The 16,800-nt window shown below is 38.8% G+C and overlaps 1 protein-coding gene across 1 annotated transcript; it reads left to right on the top strand.

Moving 5' to 3' along the window:
* Window positions 1-506: 506 nt before the first annotated feature.
* Window positions 507-16,413, top strand: si:rp71-68n21.9 (kelch-like protein 9). The gene is made up of 11 exons (XM_044216134.1): window positions 507-710; window positions 2,473-2,526; window positions 4,575-4,708; window positions 5,309-5,490; window positions 6,092-6,224; window positions 7,584-7,780; window positions 8,082-8,157; window positions 8,441-8,998; window positions 9,458-9,637; window positions 9,941-10,054; window positions 14,813-16,413. Exons 2-11 carry the CDS (start codon window positions 2,522-2,524, stop codon window positions 15,307-15,309), a joined length of 2,076 nt encoding a protein of 691 aa, XP_044072069.1. The 5' UTR covers window positions 507-710; window positions 2,473-2,521; the 3' UTR covers window positions 15,310-16,413.
* The last annotated feature ends 387 nt before the right edge of the window (window positions 16,414-16,800 follow it).

The raw sequence follows: 16,800 nt of genomic DNA, 5'->3' as shown, positions 1-16,800 counted from the left end.
TCAATAGTCTGATCGAGAGATCTTGAAGATGTGTGTCGAATGAAAATATTCTGTGTTTTAAATCTCTAATTAAACTAATATAATATAATCTGATTATCCCAATAAACAGGACAAAAAAACTAACCTGATCAGTGATTGTACATGGTTTCAGATTTGTCAGGTTCCCACCAGCATCTAGAAAGCACAGTGAACTATCATATCCCACTTTAAAAGGTCAAAATACCATTTTGTCTGTTGTCTTTGCATGGGATTTTGAGTATGTTAAATGTTTTCCATTTTTATCAAGCAAAAGGCATGAGAATACCATAAAATGTAAGAATGAACTATTTTATATCCATTTTGGTTATCATGCTTGTTTTATCCACGTAGGTAATCGAAGGCCTGCTACTGTGTCTATATGTTTAACTCAAAACCTTAAAAACAGCTTGTGAAACTTTTTGCTTATTTCACTAACAGTGTGACACATTGGGGTGGGGAGCGTCAAGATACAGAAACGCGCAGACAGTGAGAAAGAGAAGTAGCACAGGAAGTGACTGAGGTCTCGGTTAAGGCATAGAAACGGTGATGTTCACTAAGAGGCTTCAACTCTCCTACCAGCCACAGTGCAGCAGACATTTTCTACTCTGTGTTCTTCTTGGAGTTCTGGTTGGTTAGACGAACAGGCTGGAGGGAGGCCTTGGGTCCAGTCTGCTGAGGAGGATTTCTTCCAGGTAGGTCACCCACAGGTGTCCCCTTTGTACATGTTTTAGATCCGGCTCCATGTGAGGCACCAGCAGGCACAGTACATGACAATAAAGTACCACAAATGCATATGTGTGTGCTCATATGGCTCTGTTTCAGCAGTACAGGAAGTGCTGCATTTCATTTCACTCATTTTAATTCTGTTTTGAAAGTATTTGTGGCACTGAGCTACTGTGTCTCTGCGTTATTACACTTGTAAAATTGAGAAAGGGCTTGAATGTGTTCACGGCACGTCAACTTTATTGTAAGAGGTGATTTAAGGGGGACTGAAAACTGGTGGCCTACACTTGGTAAAAGCAAAATGACTCCAAGTTTCGCTATTATACATTATCAAAATGATCAAACAAGTCATTCACACATTTGGCCTACACACAGTGGTGGAAGATGTAAAAGTAGTAATACCACTCTGTGAAAATACTATGCTACAAGTAAGAGTCCTGCATTCAGAACCTTACTTAAGTAAAAGTATGTAAGTTCAATTTACTTGAAGTATCAAGTACCTACAAATTTGTCACTGTATTAATGTGTGGGAGGAAGTGTCACCATTTTAGGAAGGAGAATCCAGCACATATGCTCTCTCATATATAATATACTGTATTATTTAAATGGTATATAAACAACTGTCATTGTAATTCAAACAAAGAAGTATCTCGGACTACAAGCACATGACGAATAGGATCACAGAAATGACATCTCTGTGGGTCCTATAAACAGTTTAATGATAACATACAACAATGCACTGCAGTTATAGAGTAACAATATAAATTGCAACAGGAATAATAAATAACTATATAATGGTAACTGAATGTGACAACACATACTCAAAAATGTGGTACATGGTATATTGTAGATAATTATTGAGTATAAAGAAGTGTTGGTAATTATTTTAATAATAAGCCTGTTTATTATAGATAGATAAAGTTGTAATACCAGATGAAATACTGGTCTTATTAACGTTAAACATGTGTCGAGTATGTTTTTAGTACACACATAAAATAAACAGTAACTGCAAGATGCGGTACAGGTCGGGTGTTTACTACAAATGATACCAAATATTGCTGGAGCTGAATGTGCTTACAAAATATCAAACATTTTAGCCAACCACAATGCCTCTACATTTATCATTAGATAAACACGCTACTACCTGAAGTGTCAGATTACAATTTCGAAGATGTGGGAAATTAATGCTTTACTGTCAAATACAGCAAATACAATAAAACCTCACAGAATTGTCATTGTTCACATAATTTGTCTTACATATGTATAAGACATACATGCTGTTTGGCTGAGAAAGGTCTGACAGTTTAACTGGGAGACTGAAAAGTTTGAGAAAAGGTCTGATGTCAAGTTCAGTGAAGTTTGTACTGTCTGCCAACAAGCGAGGCCACATCAGACGCACAGAATTTGTCACCGAGTTTGACACGCTGTGAAAAAGACAACCTCAAAACAGGGTGACTGACTTCACACAGAGGAAACTCTGTATGAAATGTCTGAGAGAGACACAAAATTAGGGTCAAAGATGAGTCATCTTACAGAAGAAGATATATTTTTGCATTAGCATGAATGCACAAAAGTGAAAATCTGATTATAAGTCATACGTAGGTCAGAAAACCTTTCCTGCACATGTCGTCTTCTGGGGTCAAAACAGCGCACTCTTTACTACCAAACAACCCTGTGTAGCTCATAAAGTCCATTTCTGTCCACTAAAGTTCTTCTTTTATCGCCATGTAGGAAGTCTCACCAGCGCAACAACAGTCCTCAACCCCAAGAGGCCAATGAAATGGGGTAAGACGTTTTTTGGACTTCAGAGTTTCCTTTTTATATTTCAATATTTCTCCTCTTGAAATTGCACTTTTTTGCCATATTTCAACACCCTTGTATAATATATCATAGAAATTAGTTAGGGGTGTTATTAAATTTAGAACTTACTGGACTCTTGAGGTTTGAAACAAAATCACAGAAGATAAAAGTCTTTGATTTCCTTGTTTTTATCATATCTGAGCTTCAATCATCAACATCCATTTGGATCCCTACTACTGTACAATACGTTTCCAAGTTTAATGCTCTTAATGACAGGAACCCATGCTATAAAGATGATGTTTTTTAAGTACTTTTAAAGTAAACTGTTTCACATAAATATTTAGGCATTTGGATTCCTGTATACTTATAATTCTAAAGAATGTACACTGAATACAGCGATTAATAACTGCTTAAAATTAAAATGGTGTGTTTAAAGGCTGAATAAGTAGGATTTTCCTAAAAAACAATGTACAGGTTCATACAAAAATAATCCCTCTCAATCATCACTTTTTACCCTCTCTTACTAGAATTGTGTGGCGGTGTCTGTATCTGCAGAGACGCTGCCCTCTGCCTGTATTTTCTTAGTTTCTTTTTAGTTTGCTGTGTTCGGGATGTTTCTGGACGTCAACCTTTGGGCAGTGGTGTGTAGCCTCCAGCCAATAACAGGTTGTGGGGTCGGAACTCGAACGTAGCGAGCAGGTTACGTTGCTGTCTCCGTCTTTCCTCTGCTCTCGGTCTGTGTTATAGATGTATCTCCAGCGCTGGCACAGCGCTAAAACGAAGTGTGGAGATAGGTCGGACTATGCAGACTATGGATGTATAAAGAGCTGCAGGTCTGTGTGTCTGTTTGCAGGGAGCAGCGGACAGGATGAAGCTGGCTCATTCCCGCAGGGTTGTGCGGAAATGTGGGCGATTTTATTTGTTGCTTTAGAACGTAACCGCTGTGAAACAATCAGAAAACAACGTTTTATTTCTTTGATTCACTGCTTTGTTAATGCTGCTCCCACTCTTCATTCATTCTCTAACTCTCTCTCAGTCTGAGCTGGGGAGGAGGGGCCAACTTTGTGTTTATAAACAGCAACTGACGAATCCTTCTTATTCTGCCTTTAAACACATTTGAAAATCATAAAAAAACATCAAAAACTTTTGTTCAGTAAATTACAAGACCTGTCAATCAATTTCAGAGTGACAGCAGGTTCCAATCCTGTGTTTTGAATTGTATTGCTTGGCTAGGCTACATATAACGCTTATCAAGTTAATTATCCATTTAAAAAAAATCTAAGAGAAAGTTGAAGTCAGTTTTCAAAAAAAAAAAGAAGTCAGATCAACGAAAAATTAAAATCTTTAACTAATTCAAGCATTTAATTGTCGAATTTTCTTTCTCTGAGACTTTTCTTTATTTTTTTATTCTTTTATTTTACCTGGACTTAATGTATGTGCGTATCTTGGTAGGAAACAGTTTCAAGAGGAGAAGTGGTTCGCTTGAAAATAGTTCACTGGTTCCTCCTTTTCAGAACACACAATACAAAACAGATGCAATGACTTTTGTAACCTGCACTGGGCTTTTTAACAGGAAACAAACTCCATATATCAAATGCTTCATATTAGAGATGATTAAAGTTAGACTTTGGGCCATGTAAGGAGTGAGTGTCTGCCAATGCACCTGAAGGAAGTGATATTTTGTCCACAACCTAAGAGGAAGTGCTGAGAGACAAAACTCCGAGAATAAAAGTCTACCATGTAAAACTGCCAAAACAGTTCACGAAACTTTCAAAATATATCTTGGAACATGTTTGTAAAGCTTACTTAGTTTTGCCCTCATTTGCATTAAATTGATTTTACATAATAGGTTCATAATATAAAATCCATGAAGCAAGCTCAACACCATAATTCAGGAAAACCTGATGCCTCAGAAACCACACACAAAATAAGATTGCAGTGCAAGGAGATCCTAGTGTCAATTTGTTGGGGATGCAAAATGACACAATATACACAAATTGCTCTTGAAGTGCCCTGCACCTCCTCCTCTGTAGGGGAAATGGAGACGACAGCGGGCCAGGGAGGCTGAGCCGCAGATTTTCTCGCCTGGGCAGCAGGCATCAGTCCAGGGATCCTCCAAGACCCCCAGTTCAGCCAGAAAGACCTCCTGCTCTGCCTGTTCACCAAGGTGAGTGTGCTTACTGGCTCTCTGTGGCTTCGATTTCTATTGTAATTGTTGACCCCACCTGATACAAGAAAAAGAAGCAATTGACTCATGGTTATGAGGTTTGTATCCAAAGTGTTCAATGCACTGTACTTAAGGACAACGTTGAGGTACTTCACTTGAGTATTTCCATTTTATGCTACTTTATACTTCTACTCCACTACATTTGAGAGGGAATTATAGTACATTACACTACATTTATTTGACAGCAATAATTAGTAGTTACTTTTCAGATAAAGATTTTACATCATATGATCAGTTTATTAAATATGATGCATTATTATAGATTAAACTACCCTTTGTAAATGAAATAGTTAAAATTTGCTCCAATTTGACCAACTATAACTTTAAAATATCACTTACATATTAATACATCAATAATGATCCAATAATATAACACTGACAGGGGCCATTCTGCATGCTGAGTACTTTTACTTTTGATACTTAAGTCAAGTTTTTTGCTAATACTTCTTCAGTAGCTTAGCAGTTCCATGTACCTGCAGCAACAACAGTATCATGACTTTCCTCATCTCTCAGTATCTGTTCTCCATTTGGGTTTGATAGATGGCATGCCCTCTCCACCAGCCCCTGCTCCTTCTCCAGCTCCAGCTCAGGCTCTGGCTCCTCTCCCCCAACCCATGAAAATACCACCTAAACGCCCAGACAAAGCCACAAAGCCCAAAATTCCCTCTCGGCCGCTGTCCAAGGTGTTCAGTAGCCCTGAACATGGAGCAGCTGTGTTGCAGGTATATATTTATCACTTATTAACTAACTGAATGGCTTATTTTGGGGCACAAATATGGAAGTAAACAACAATTTTTCTACAAAAGCTGAGAAACTCATTCAACATTTATTTAAATCCTCAAATTCTGCAATTGGTGTAAGGTGCTCCATCACCCTAATCATCAATTTATGGTGGAGTTGTACACCGGCCCTCTTGCCTATAGTACACTGAAGGTACTTCATGTCCCTTTTTACATAAATTATGGTACCACAGTGGTATAATCTGTTATCATATAAGAACTACATTTTGCTTAAAACATGATACCTCCTGTCATGAAGTGGATTTTATTTCCTTCATTTAAAATAATTTTTCTTACACTAAACTGATAAAATGGTAAACATCCTTCACTCTTCGATAATTTTTTCTGTCCCCTCTGCATTTTCACTGGAAGAAAAGCGTCCTCCTCCTTTTTGGTCCTCTTGTTTGATGCATATGGCATATTACCCACCAAATCACACAATAAAACCATTAACACAATAAACAACATTATTGTGATAGTGATTTAATAATGTAAAAATGCAACATGCCAAGCTATTCGTGACAAATATTGTTTTTCCCACAAGGGCTTTGATACTTTTCGGGCAGATGAGACTCTCTGTGATGTCATCTTAGTTCCTGGGGACAGCAAGGAAACTTTCCCAGTCCACAGAGTCATCATGGCGTCATCCAGTGACTATTTCAAGGCTATGTTCACAGGTGAGTTGTCCTGTTTTGTTAGGTTGAAAGCGGAAAACATAGGAAACTTGGGTTTTTGAGTTCAAGACATGGTGAAATACACTCAGTGACAAGTGCATTACTATGTACTATTCAACCCAACAGAACAGCAACACTATGTGTGATATACATGTATATTTGGGTGGACAAAACATTAAAAACACATTTTGGAATTCACCAAAAACTACAGTATTAACTAGATTAAGAGTCTACAGCCATGCTAGCAGCTCTGAGAGGTTGTACCTAGGCACAGCAGTGCTTTGAGCTAAATGCTAAGTGAGCATGCCAACATACTCCAGGTGACGATCCTAACATGCTAATGTTGGGCAGGTATAATGTTAACCATTGTCACCCTATCACCATCTTAGTTTAGCGTGTTAACATGCTAACATTTGCTACTTTTTTAATTTGTATTAGTATTTAAATATTAGTGTATTTGGACAAATTAAAATTTTGACCTCACAATGGCGCAAGATCAAAAGTTAAGAAATGAAAGTAAAGGTCAAAGTAATTATCTGAGGAGAACATGAATGTCTGTACCAAAATTGCAATCCATCTAATTGTAGTCGAGAAATTTCCCTAAAAGCCAAACATGTCAACCTGCTGGTGGCGCAACAGGAAAAGTCTGGCATTTACCAAAGTCAATCAGATTCATCCTCTGGGGACCATGAATGTTTGTACCAAATTTCATGGCAATCCACCCAGCAGTTGTTGAGCTATTTCAGTCTGGACCAAAGTGGTGGACCAACCGGCAGAGCCTAGAGCCATGCCTCTCACATGGCTTAGCACAAACACCACATCACGTCCGATATGGTAACAAAACTACTAAGTCCAAAGCCACGCTAGTGGCCCTGTGAGGCTGCAAGGCTGATTAGAAAACAGAAAACAAAGTCAGAATGAAAAATGAAGAACTTACTTTTAGATCCTTACCACTGACATTGCTATCCCTACAGCTACACTACTAGCTTTGCTAAAATATAAATAAATACACATTCTAATCTGTGGCTTATACAGGGTGCCACTACTCATTTCTAGATAAACATTCTCAAATAGTAAAAAAAAAAAAAAAGAGGAAGGACTTGTTGGCAGTCTGACTCACTTCTGCATTAAACTTCCTTTTGGTTACAGCTTCACTGAAGATGTTTGGCACCACAATTACTACTACAGTAGTTTTATTGTCCACACACTGTCTGAGTAGCCAGGCTTTACATTGTCAGCTGTGTCTTTGTATCTTGCTGACTGTACACTTTGACATCGTGCCTGCACAAGACATATCTTCTGAATCAATGCAAAATCATTCATTCACCTTGACTTTGTCTCTTTGTACTTTTCCTTGTTCAGGAGGCATGAGGGAGCAGGAAATGAGAGAGATAAAGCTGCATGGGGTCACTAAGCTGGGTTTAAAGAACATTATAGAATTCATTTACACATCCAAAGTCACCCTCAACATGGGTAATCTTCAGGACACACTGGAGGCTGCAAACTTCTTGCAGGTCATGCCTGTCCTGAACTTCTGTAATCAGCTTCTGAGCAGTGAGGTGAGGTTTTTTTGTTTCACACCAATCAATTCATTAATGGCAGGTTTTTATATTCAGCTATATCGGAGGTCAAGCTCATTAAGCTGGCAGATCCCTCTGGCAGCTTAATGAGCTTGACCTCCAATGTAGCTATATACTTCACTGTCCTTTAATGCACTCGCTTTCTCAGTGTCAATTATACAGTACAGAATAAAAGACATTTATGAGTGACCGATGTATGTGATTGTTAATAGTCATAATAGCCATAATTATTTTCATATTATTTTAATTTATTCCCTTACTGTGTTGTTCTTTGATGCAGCTCACTATTGAGAACTGTGTGGAGGTTGAGCACATCGCCACAGACTTGCTTCTGGAGGACGTTCAGCTGAATATAGGTGAGTGTTGTGAAACTGATCTACGAGCACAGTAACAAAAGTACAATCTTTCTTAAATCTGTATAAATACATAAATGAGGCTGAAGCTTCTGTATTGGAGTTGTTCAACTCTTCAGATCCTCAGCAATCCCTAAAACCATTACTTATACCCACTTTTCTATTATTAAAACATACAGTAAGAAAACTAAAGTTTAGTGTATTAGGCATCCTTTTGGTTCAAAAACTAAAATATAGTGGAGGTCATGATCATCAGTGTTGATCATCTTTGTTGTATCAAACTTAGGCGAGTTTGTGAGCCAGAACCTCTCAGCGTTGGTGGAGTGTGGTCGCTACCTCCACCTCTCTGTAACCAGCATGGCCAACGCTCTGTCCAGCAACTCCCTGGAGGGTTTCTCTGAGTTGGAGCTCTACCACATCGCCAGAGGATGGCTGGACTACGACCACCCCAATCGCCGCTCCTCTGTCTATGCCTTGATGCGCCATATTCGCTTCCCACTGATGAGCCCCAATGAGCTGATTCAGATCTCCCAGGATGATGAAGAGGGAGGAGACTCCATGATGCGCTCTGAGACGGCCTGTGTGAACCTTCTGCTGGAGGCCAGCAACTACCAGATGATGCCTTTCATGCAGCCTGCTCTGCAAACTGAGCGGACACAAATACGCTCAGAGGCCACCCACATTCTGGCACTGGGTGGTGTGATGCGACAGCAGCTGGTGGTGAGCCGGGAGCTGAGGCTGTATGATGAAAAGACCAGCCATTGGAGGGCCCTGAAGCCCATGGAGGTGCCGCGTTACCAGCATGGTGTGGCTCTTCTAGGCGGCTTCCTCTTTATTGTTGGAGGTCAGAGCACCTACAGTTCACACTGCACACTCTCATGGCAATATTCACATCAAGTAGTCAATTAAAACTGCATTTGTTCATTTAATATGGGTATTTAATTTGGGACAAACACATAAACACCAAATCGAGGATCCACAAATGTCAATTTTGGTCTATGCAAACTGAAGGATAGGAGACTAACAGAAGCATGAAAGCTTGAAAATCCTAGCGTACAGAAACATAACAAGGCAAGCCCTGGTTTGCTTGGTAAATAAGAACTGTGGATCTAAACAAAGTAAAGACTTTGAATTTGAATTTATAAGTTACGTTAAACCACTTGGAGGTGAAGTCATGGTACATCATGCATCATCAAGACTCAAAGTATGACCGAATGCTTTTCTAAAATTATGATTGACACACATTATAATTTATCCTCCATTCTATTTACCACTCTAGCACTGATTCTTGTTGACTTCTCAGGCCAGAGTACTTATGACACCAAGGGTAAGACGGCCATAGACAGTGCCTACCGCTACGACCCGCGCTTCGACAAGTGGCTTCAGATTGCTTCACTCAATGAGAAGAGGACTTTCTTCCACCTGAGCACTCTGAAGGGGAAACTGTTTGCAGTCGGAGGAAGGAATGCCTCAGGAGAGATTGGTGAGCTGCTAATAATTATTGTTCTACTACTGCTGTCAGTACTGCTTTTACTACTGTCAGCTGATCAAATGATAATTCATTTTCATCATCATTTAATTTAAAGTCCAATATTCACAATTTTATTGCTCTGTTTTTGGTCTCCACCAACTCCTGAGGGAAATATCTGGCTCTTTAGCTGCTTAATGCTGGACTATGTTCACCAACTAGTCTCTAACTCTCAGGGTTAGAAAAATAAGCCTTGGAAAAATAAACTGATGCTTAAATAAAATTCAACCCCAAACATCTCTCTGTCACTTTGATCAGACACGGTGGAGTGCTACAACCTGAAGAAAAATGAGTGGACATTTGTGACCAATATGATGGAGCCTCACTATGGACATGCTGGAACAGTTCATGGTGACCTCATGTACATCTCAGGTAAGGTAACACTGTTAAACACTGTTTAACCCCGGGATAAGTGCAAATGTTTCGCTAAAGTAGTAACATTTTCAACTTACACCCACATGCATCTTTCCATTGACTATGAATGTAATCGCACCGCGTCTAACATTTTCTTCATGGTCTGTCTGAACACACCTTTAAGTGCTATTGTTTAGTTTACTTCTGCTATGAGATAATATCTAATATACATTTCCTAAAATAAACTAAGATTTCAGTGGCTCAAAGTAAATTTTGTTTTGTTTTCAAGTTTTGTTTTCAAACAGCACACCAGCAGAGTTAATGCTGCTTATTTAATAAGACATCCAAAATTATACAATTTGTCAAAAGGTACAGCAAACCATGAACAAATGTGTGAGGTGCTCATACTTAACAAAAAAAAAACCCGTTTGTCAGTGCCTTCCGAAACTACTCTTATGACTGTTTCAAAAATGACTCATATGACCATTTTCTCTATAACCTCCATGGTTACGGTCTGGTTAAGGTTAGCAAAAACTATGTGGTCATGGTTGGAGTTACAGAAAGTTTGCCCTCATGGTAAAAAGAAGCCAACATTGAATGTTCATAGACAAGGGGAAGCAACTTTGACACAGTCTCCAGTGTTGATGACACGTGATTTGTATGGCAAGCATCTTAACCTGACTTCCTCACTATGGTTTTTTACAGCTGTCTAACAACATCATGCAATTTCTCCCTTTGCTACTGAGAGAGGACAGTCATTATTCACACAATAGATGAAACCTTCCCAAAGGTCATTTTAAGTGATTCAACAAATGACTTGTTTCTCTGGTGAGGACAGTCTTGTAATGACACAGTCAGCTCATTGTGCCAGGTGTACAATTCAATTAAATATAAAATATAATATTATTTACAGAGACCCAACAAATCCCACCAAGAGCAAGCACATGGTGACAGTGGCAAGGAAAAACTTCCTTTAAGAGGCAACTATAAGATTAATCAAAGAGGAATTTTAAATTTGGAGATGGTGTCTGCCTCCCGAACCCAAAGTGGGACCTGATTCCACAGGAAAGGAGCTTGATAGCTGAAGGCTCTGGCTCCCATTCTACTTTTGGAGACTCTGTGAACCACAAGTAACCCTGCATTCTGGGAGCGCAGTGTTAATGGGGTAATAAGGTACTGTGAGCTCTTTAAAATATGATGGTGCCTGACCATTAAGAGCTTTGTAGGTGAGGAGAAGGATTTAAAATTCTATTCTGGATTTTACATGAAGCCAGTGCAGAGAAGCTAATATTGGACAAATATGATCTCTTTTCCTAGTTCTTGTAACGCAGCATTCTGGATCAACTGGAAAGTCTTAAGGGACTTATTCTGGCAGCCTGATAACAAGGAATTACAATAATCCAGCCTAGAAGTAATAAATGAATGGACTAGTTTTTCTGCATCATTCTGAGACAGGATGTGCCTAATTTCTGTAATGTTACGCAGGTGAAAGAAGGCAGTCCTTGAAGTTTGTTTTATGTGGGAGTTAAAGGATAAATCCTGATCAAAGATAACTCAGAGGTTCCTTACGGTGGTGCTGGAGGCCAGCGCGATGCCATCTAGAGTAACTATATCTTTACATAATGAGTTTTTTTTTTTAAACCTGCACTCATGTTCATGTTTAGTAGCTTGCAGTCTTCTCCTTTCTTGCCCTTGTTGGCACATTGCTGCATATATTGGTATATTACCATCACCTGTAGATCAGTGAGATAGTGTGAAACCATTGGCAGGAATGTGTAGCAACACCCGTGTGAAGGGTGCACAAACAAAACCGGGACCCACACATAGAAAAACTGCTCAACAGCACTACAAGAGGTCAAAAACTCCACAGGATACCTTTAAAATGAATGATGATGCTCCTTCCTGATGGGAGTGCTTTAAAATGCCACAAACACTCTGGAATAAGCACATAACACTTTACACAGGAAACAGAAACATTTGACTGATTTCAGCTTTAGGTCTTTGACAGTGGAATCACCAAAAAACCCCATGCATGGAAACTCAATCAGCCATCACAGGAGCCCTGCCATCAGTTTGGGACTCCAGTCCCATTTTCATTCACATCTAAAACTGTTATTGCAGAGATTGTCTATAAGCGACAAAAGGTTTCATTTTGACAAGATGAATTATAGACAAAGCTTGCTCGGCTGACCTATTTGAAACCACTTCCTGTTTAGCAGCATAATCTCATGCGCCGTTTTCAGCCTTGTTGCAGGTCGGTTGCTTAGTAATCTTGGACAGGAAATCGGTTTCTCACGCTGAGAGGAGAAACATAAGTTTGAAGGACTGAGAAGCAGGAAACACAAACACCTGTGGTTGCAACACATTTAAACCCCACAACTCTCAAAAGCTATAATGCGTTGGTAATGTATAATTTACCAGTAACGCATGTTGTATTTCCATCACATATTCATTTCCCTCCAGCAGACAGTTTTTGAGTTGAAACTCAAGCTCAGTATAAAATATATGAACAATCCATAGTTAAGTAAGTAAAAGGTTAAAGTTAAAAGGAAAATGTATTTAAAATGTATTTTTTCCATATCTATATGTAGGTATGCACGTAATGTACTGAGCGACTGTGGACCATTATTTGAGAGAAAGATTAAGAATACAAACCAGTGAGCATTTATCTTATCAAAGTGTTATAACTAACATGTTAACACAAACAGCTGCTTGGCATATTTGCAGAAAATGCTCAACATGAACATTACTATGAACTGTTTCTGGCCTAATTTTGAATGTCTCCTGTACTGGAAGCAGCTCCAACTTTTTTTATATGAAGCATATAATGTATTTTATATATGTATTAATTTTGTCAATCTGAAATAACCAAAGCAATGAGCTAACAGCAGCTGCTGCACTGCTGCACAGAGCTGCAAAATGGACAGCAATAGAGCTATTGAGGTGCACCAGTGCCAAAACATGAAGGGGCAGGTAAAAGAGAGACCTGCTTTTTTCAGATTTTTAAAGGTTCATGAAAGACAAAATGAAAGGATTACTGGCAAATCTGCCTGAAGTGAAGTGAACAGAAAACAATTACGAGATGGGACACCAAAAGCAACAGATTCTGCGAATGTTAGAGACCCTGAAGTCCTGATAGATGATATTTCTTTATTTTGTGCGCACAAGTGATTATCTTTTGTACAAGACCTACAGTATATCTTGTGCACACATGAAAAGGTTCTGCATAACTGAGTCATTGTATTCAAAGTTAACTAAAAAAAAAAAGGTGTGTAAGGATTTGTGTGATTAACTTAATTCACTTTATTTTCAGACCCACGGCCCATAGAAATGTTAATATTTACCATGCTACTATCACTGATAAAGGAGCATTTAATCTTATACTTAGTCTACATTCTTGTAAGACAATGCTCGTGGAGAGGCTGCACAGTTTACAATCTGTGATAGATAATAGATGTGACTTAAAATGTAGCAAAGTACAATAGTTCAGTCCTCAACCATGATTACAAGTTAAGTTCCTGACTTAAAATGCTTAAAACATAACAATGCAAAACATCTATATGGCAAAAGGAAATTGTGAAGTCCTTAAAAGACCAGAAAATGTGCTTTTGCATGTTGTAGCCCGTTAATATGTTTAATTTCTTCCTATACACCAAAGGAAGACTTTTCGAGCTCCCTATTTGAAATTTTATTGCCTTTGCCATTGGCAGGTGTGGTGACAGCAAGGCCTGTGTAGATGGGAGGAAGTCACTGTAAAAACTTACTGAATGATTTGGAAATTTATCAAAAGTATAAAAGAAACACAATCTGACTTGTAGTTAATTTGCTAAAGGCATTAAAACACTGTCTGGTCCTTTAAGTCAAGGACATTCTTTTCGTGTTATCAGCTCTTCTAAGTAAAGCTGATTCAACACTCTTTTCCATGAAATATGGTGTATTAGGGTGCCAAGGCAAGGAATAACAGTGAGTGATCATTTGAACTGTATCATAATTTCTTAAAAATGTAGGGTGGCTGTTTACATCTACTTGTGCAGGAAGTGTATTCTTCCCCATTCAAGGTTTCTAAATTGCTGTTACAACTATGTAGAAGGAATAAGATCAGAAATAAGATCAGTATCAGAAAATACAGCATGTTTCACTGCATGATGTCATTTCATGATGTACAGAACATTTCCAGACCAGATCAAATGGACATCTGTACGTGACACATTAATCGATTTATCTTTTTCACACCTAAAACAGGAAGCGGCCACAACTTCTTTTATACATACACTTGAAAAACACATTGCAAGAGTATTCAATGACGTGTGCTTCTTTCATCATGCATATATATATATATATATATATATATATATATATATATACTTCTCTCCCACTTTTCCTGTCTCTCTTCAGCTGTTCCTATAAAAAAAGCCAATAAAAAAATTAAAAATAATCTTTTTAAAAAAGACATACAGTATACTGTAGTCTAGTGCTAAAATAACTAGTTGATTTATTGATTAGTTCATTCCTATTTGGATAATCGATCCACCATGTTAGTCTCTTTTTGGCCACTGGTCAAACAAAGTGACCAATTTGATGACATTTTGGTAGCTTGTGATGAGCATTTGTCTTATTTTTAACATTTATCAACTAAATGACTATTAATTGATAATAATTAATTAATTGTTATAAAAAAGATTTAAAAGTACTTAAAAAAAAGTACCCGTAAGATCTTTTATGGAGGAATATTTTTAACATACTGTAATATTTGTTGGATTCTCTTTTGTCACACAGGTGGCATCACCCGTGACACGTTCCAGAAGGAGCTTTGGTGTTACGATCCTGTCGATGACACATGGAGTCGACGAGCCGACATGATGGAGCTCCGTGGCCTGCACTGCATGTGCACCGTGGGAGACAGACTCTTTGTCATGGGCGGGAATCACTTCCGAGGGAGCAGCGACTACGACGACGTCCTGGGCTGCGAATACTACAGCCCAGAGACAGACCAATGGACAGTGGTGGCGCCAATGCCAAGGGGCCAGAGCGACGTTGGTGTGACAGTGTTTAACGGGCAGATCTACGTGGTGGGAGGGTATTCCTGGAACAGCAGATGCATGGTTGACATTGTGCAGCGGTATGATCCAGAGCAGGACGTGTGGGACAGGGTGTTCAACGTGCTGGAGCCTCTGGGGGGGATTCGTGCCTGTACGATGACAGTTCATCTACCGGAGGGTTCAGTGGATGAGGCTCAGATACAAGAGTGTCCACTGTCCACAGCTAAAAGCTGATCGTGCACCACAGACAGGGGGTTTCCTAGTTTTGCCACTGTCAGACCAGAATTGACAAAATTTGCCTGCATGTTGTGGCGAAAGGAAGGCAAAACAGGAAATAGTGTGGGTTGCAAACACAAGCTGAAGGTGCACGAATAATTAGCTAGCTAACATTAGCATTCAACAGTGTGAAAATTCTACACCTTTCTATCAAACACTTTACTGTCTTTAGTACCTTTTGCTGTCCTTGCATTTATTGTCAGCCATGCAACATCCCTTCTGCTCTGCTGCTTGTGTTTTTTCATTCTTCAGTATGTAAAAGGAAACACTCAATACATCCTCAGTGAAAGGTCAACCTTACCCTCCCTCTCAAATTGGCTGGACATGAATTCATTAGACATTGGGTTTCGCTGTTTCAGGTCAAAGTTAAATCAGATTGACTCTCTGAGGGAAAGGAATCAGGATCAGTTAGACAGAAGGCAAAGCAATCTCTTCACTGCAATAAAGTAAATGGCCTGAGTGATTTTTTGTGTAAACGCAGCTTTAGACTTCAGCATGGAAATAATGTTATCAAAGGATAAAGCTGGCATTATTTTATCTTTTCATTACTCTCTACTAATCAAAAACAATGATGACTTTATCTTGATAACAAGTGCAGTCTGTGTAACTACAGCCTGACATAGAGTTTGTGCCAGCATGTCAGAGAACTGTCATCTATGATGACGCACAAGCTGAGAGGAATAAACTGAGCTCTCTTCATATCATAATGAAAGATGAAGGAGTCATGAGACAACATGTCTTTATTATGATTTAGAACTTGAACTGGGACTGTACAGAAGAAAGAGGAAATTCCCTCAATAAAGACTAATAAAGCAGGTTTCTTCTCTTTTATGGTTAAGAGCAGAAGATCTGGAGTCATTACTCATTAAAAAGTAATTGAGGACAAACAGCAAGAAGCCTCTATATTTATACTCTATACTGCTGTACCTTGTTGCTTTAACGCTAGCTCAGTCATTTACTGTCACAGCGGGGAAAAACTGATGAATAAATGTTTGCTTTGTTTTGTATATTTATAATTTTGATATGCAGTGTTTTAAGATTAAAATAAAATGTTGATTATGATTTTCATGTTACACATTATTCACTGTCAGCGAAGGCCAAAGTTTCATCATCCATTAAGACACCAAGAGGACCTGCAAGTTCTTCAGCTACAGGTGTACAAGCATATTAACACACACATGAACACGCACCGACTCTTTGGTACATCTGATGCAAGTGAGTGACGATGAACCTACCCTTGAGACTTCATCCTTCATCTCCAGATAAAGACAACAGACAGCTGTGATATCAACTGCTATGCCAAGGACTAAAAATACTGAATGGCAGACAGACTGATATACATGAGTATGTGATGTATAAAAAATTATTGAAATTACAAGATAACTGATGTTTCTTTTGGAAAAGATGCCCAAAGCTATTTTGAATCCACTTTAGCAGTAACTTTTACTA

Source organism: Siniperca chuatsi, linkage group LG12, assembly GCF_020085105.1.
Source record: "Siniperca chuatsi isolate FFG_IHB_CAS linkage group LG12, ASM2008510v1, whole genome shotgun sequence".
Classification (NCBI taxonomy): Eukaryota; Metazoa; Chordata; class Actinopteri; order Centrarchiformes; family Sinipercidae; genus Siniperca; species Siniperca chuatsi.
Note: the sequence above shows the minus strand (reverse complement) of the source record. Positions and strands in the feature narration are given on the sequence as shown.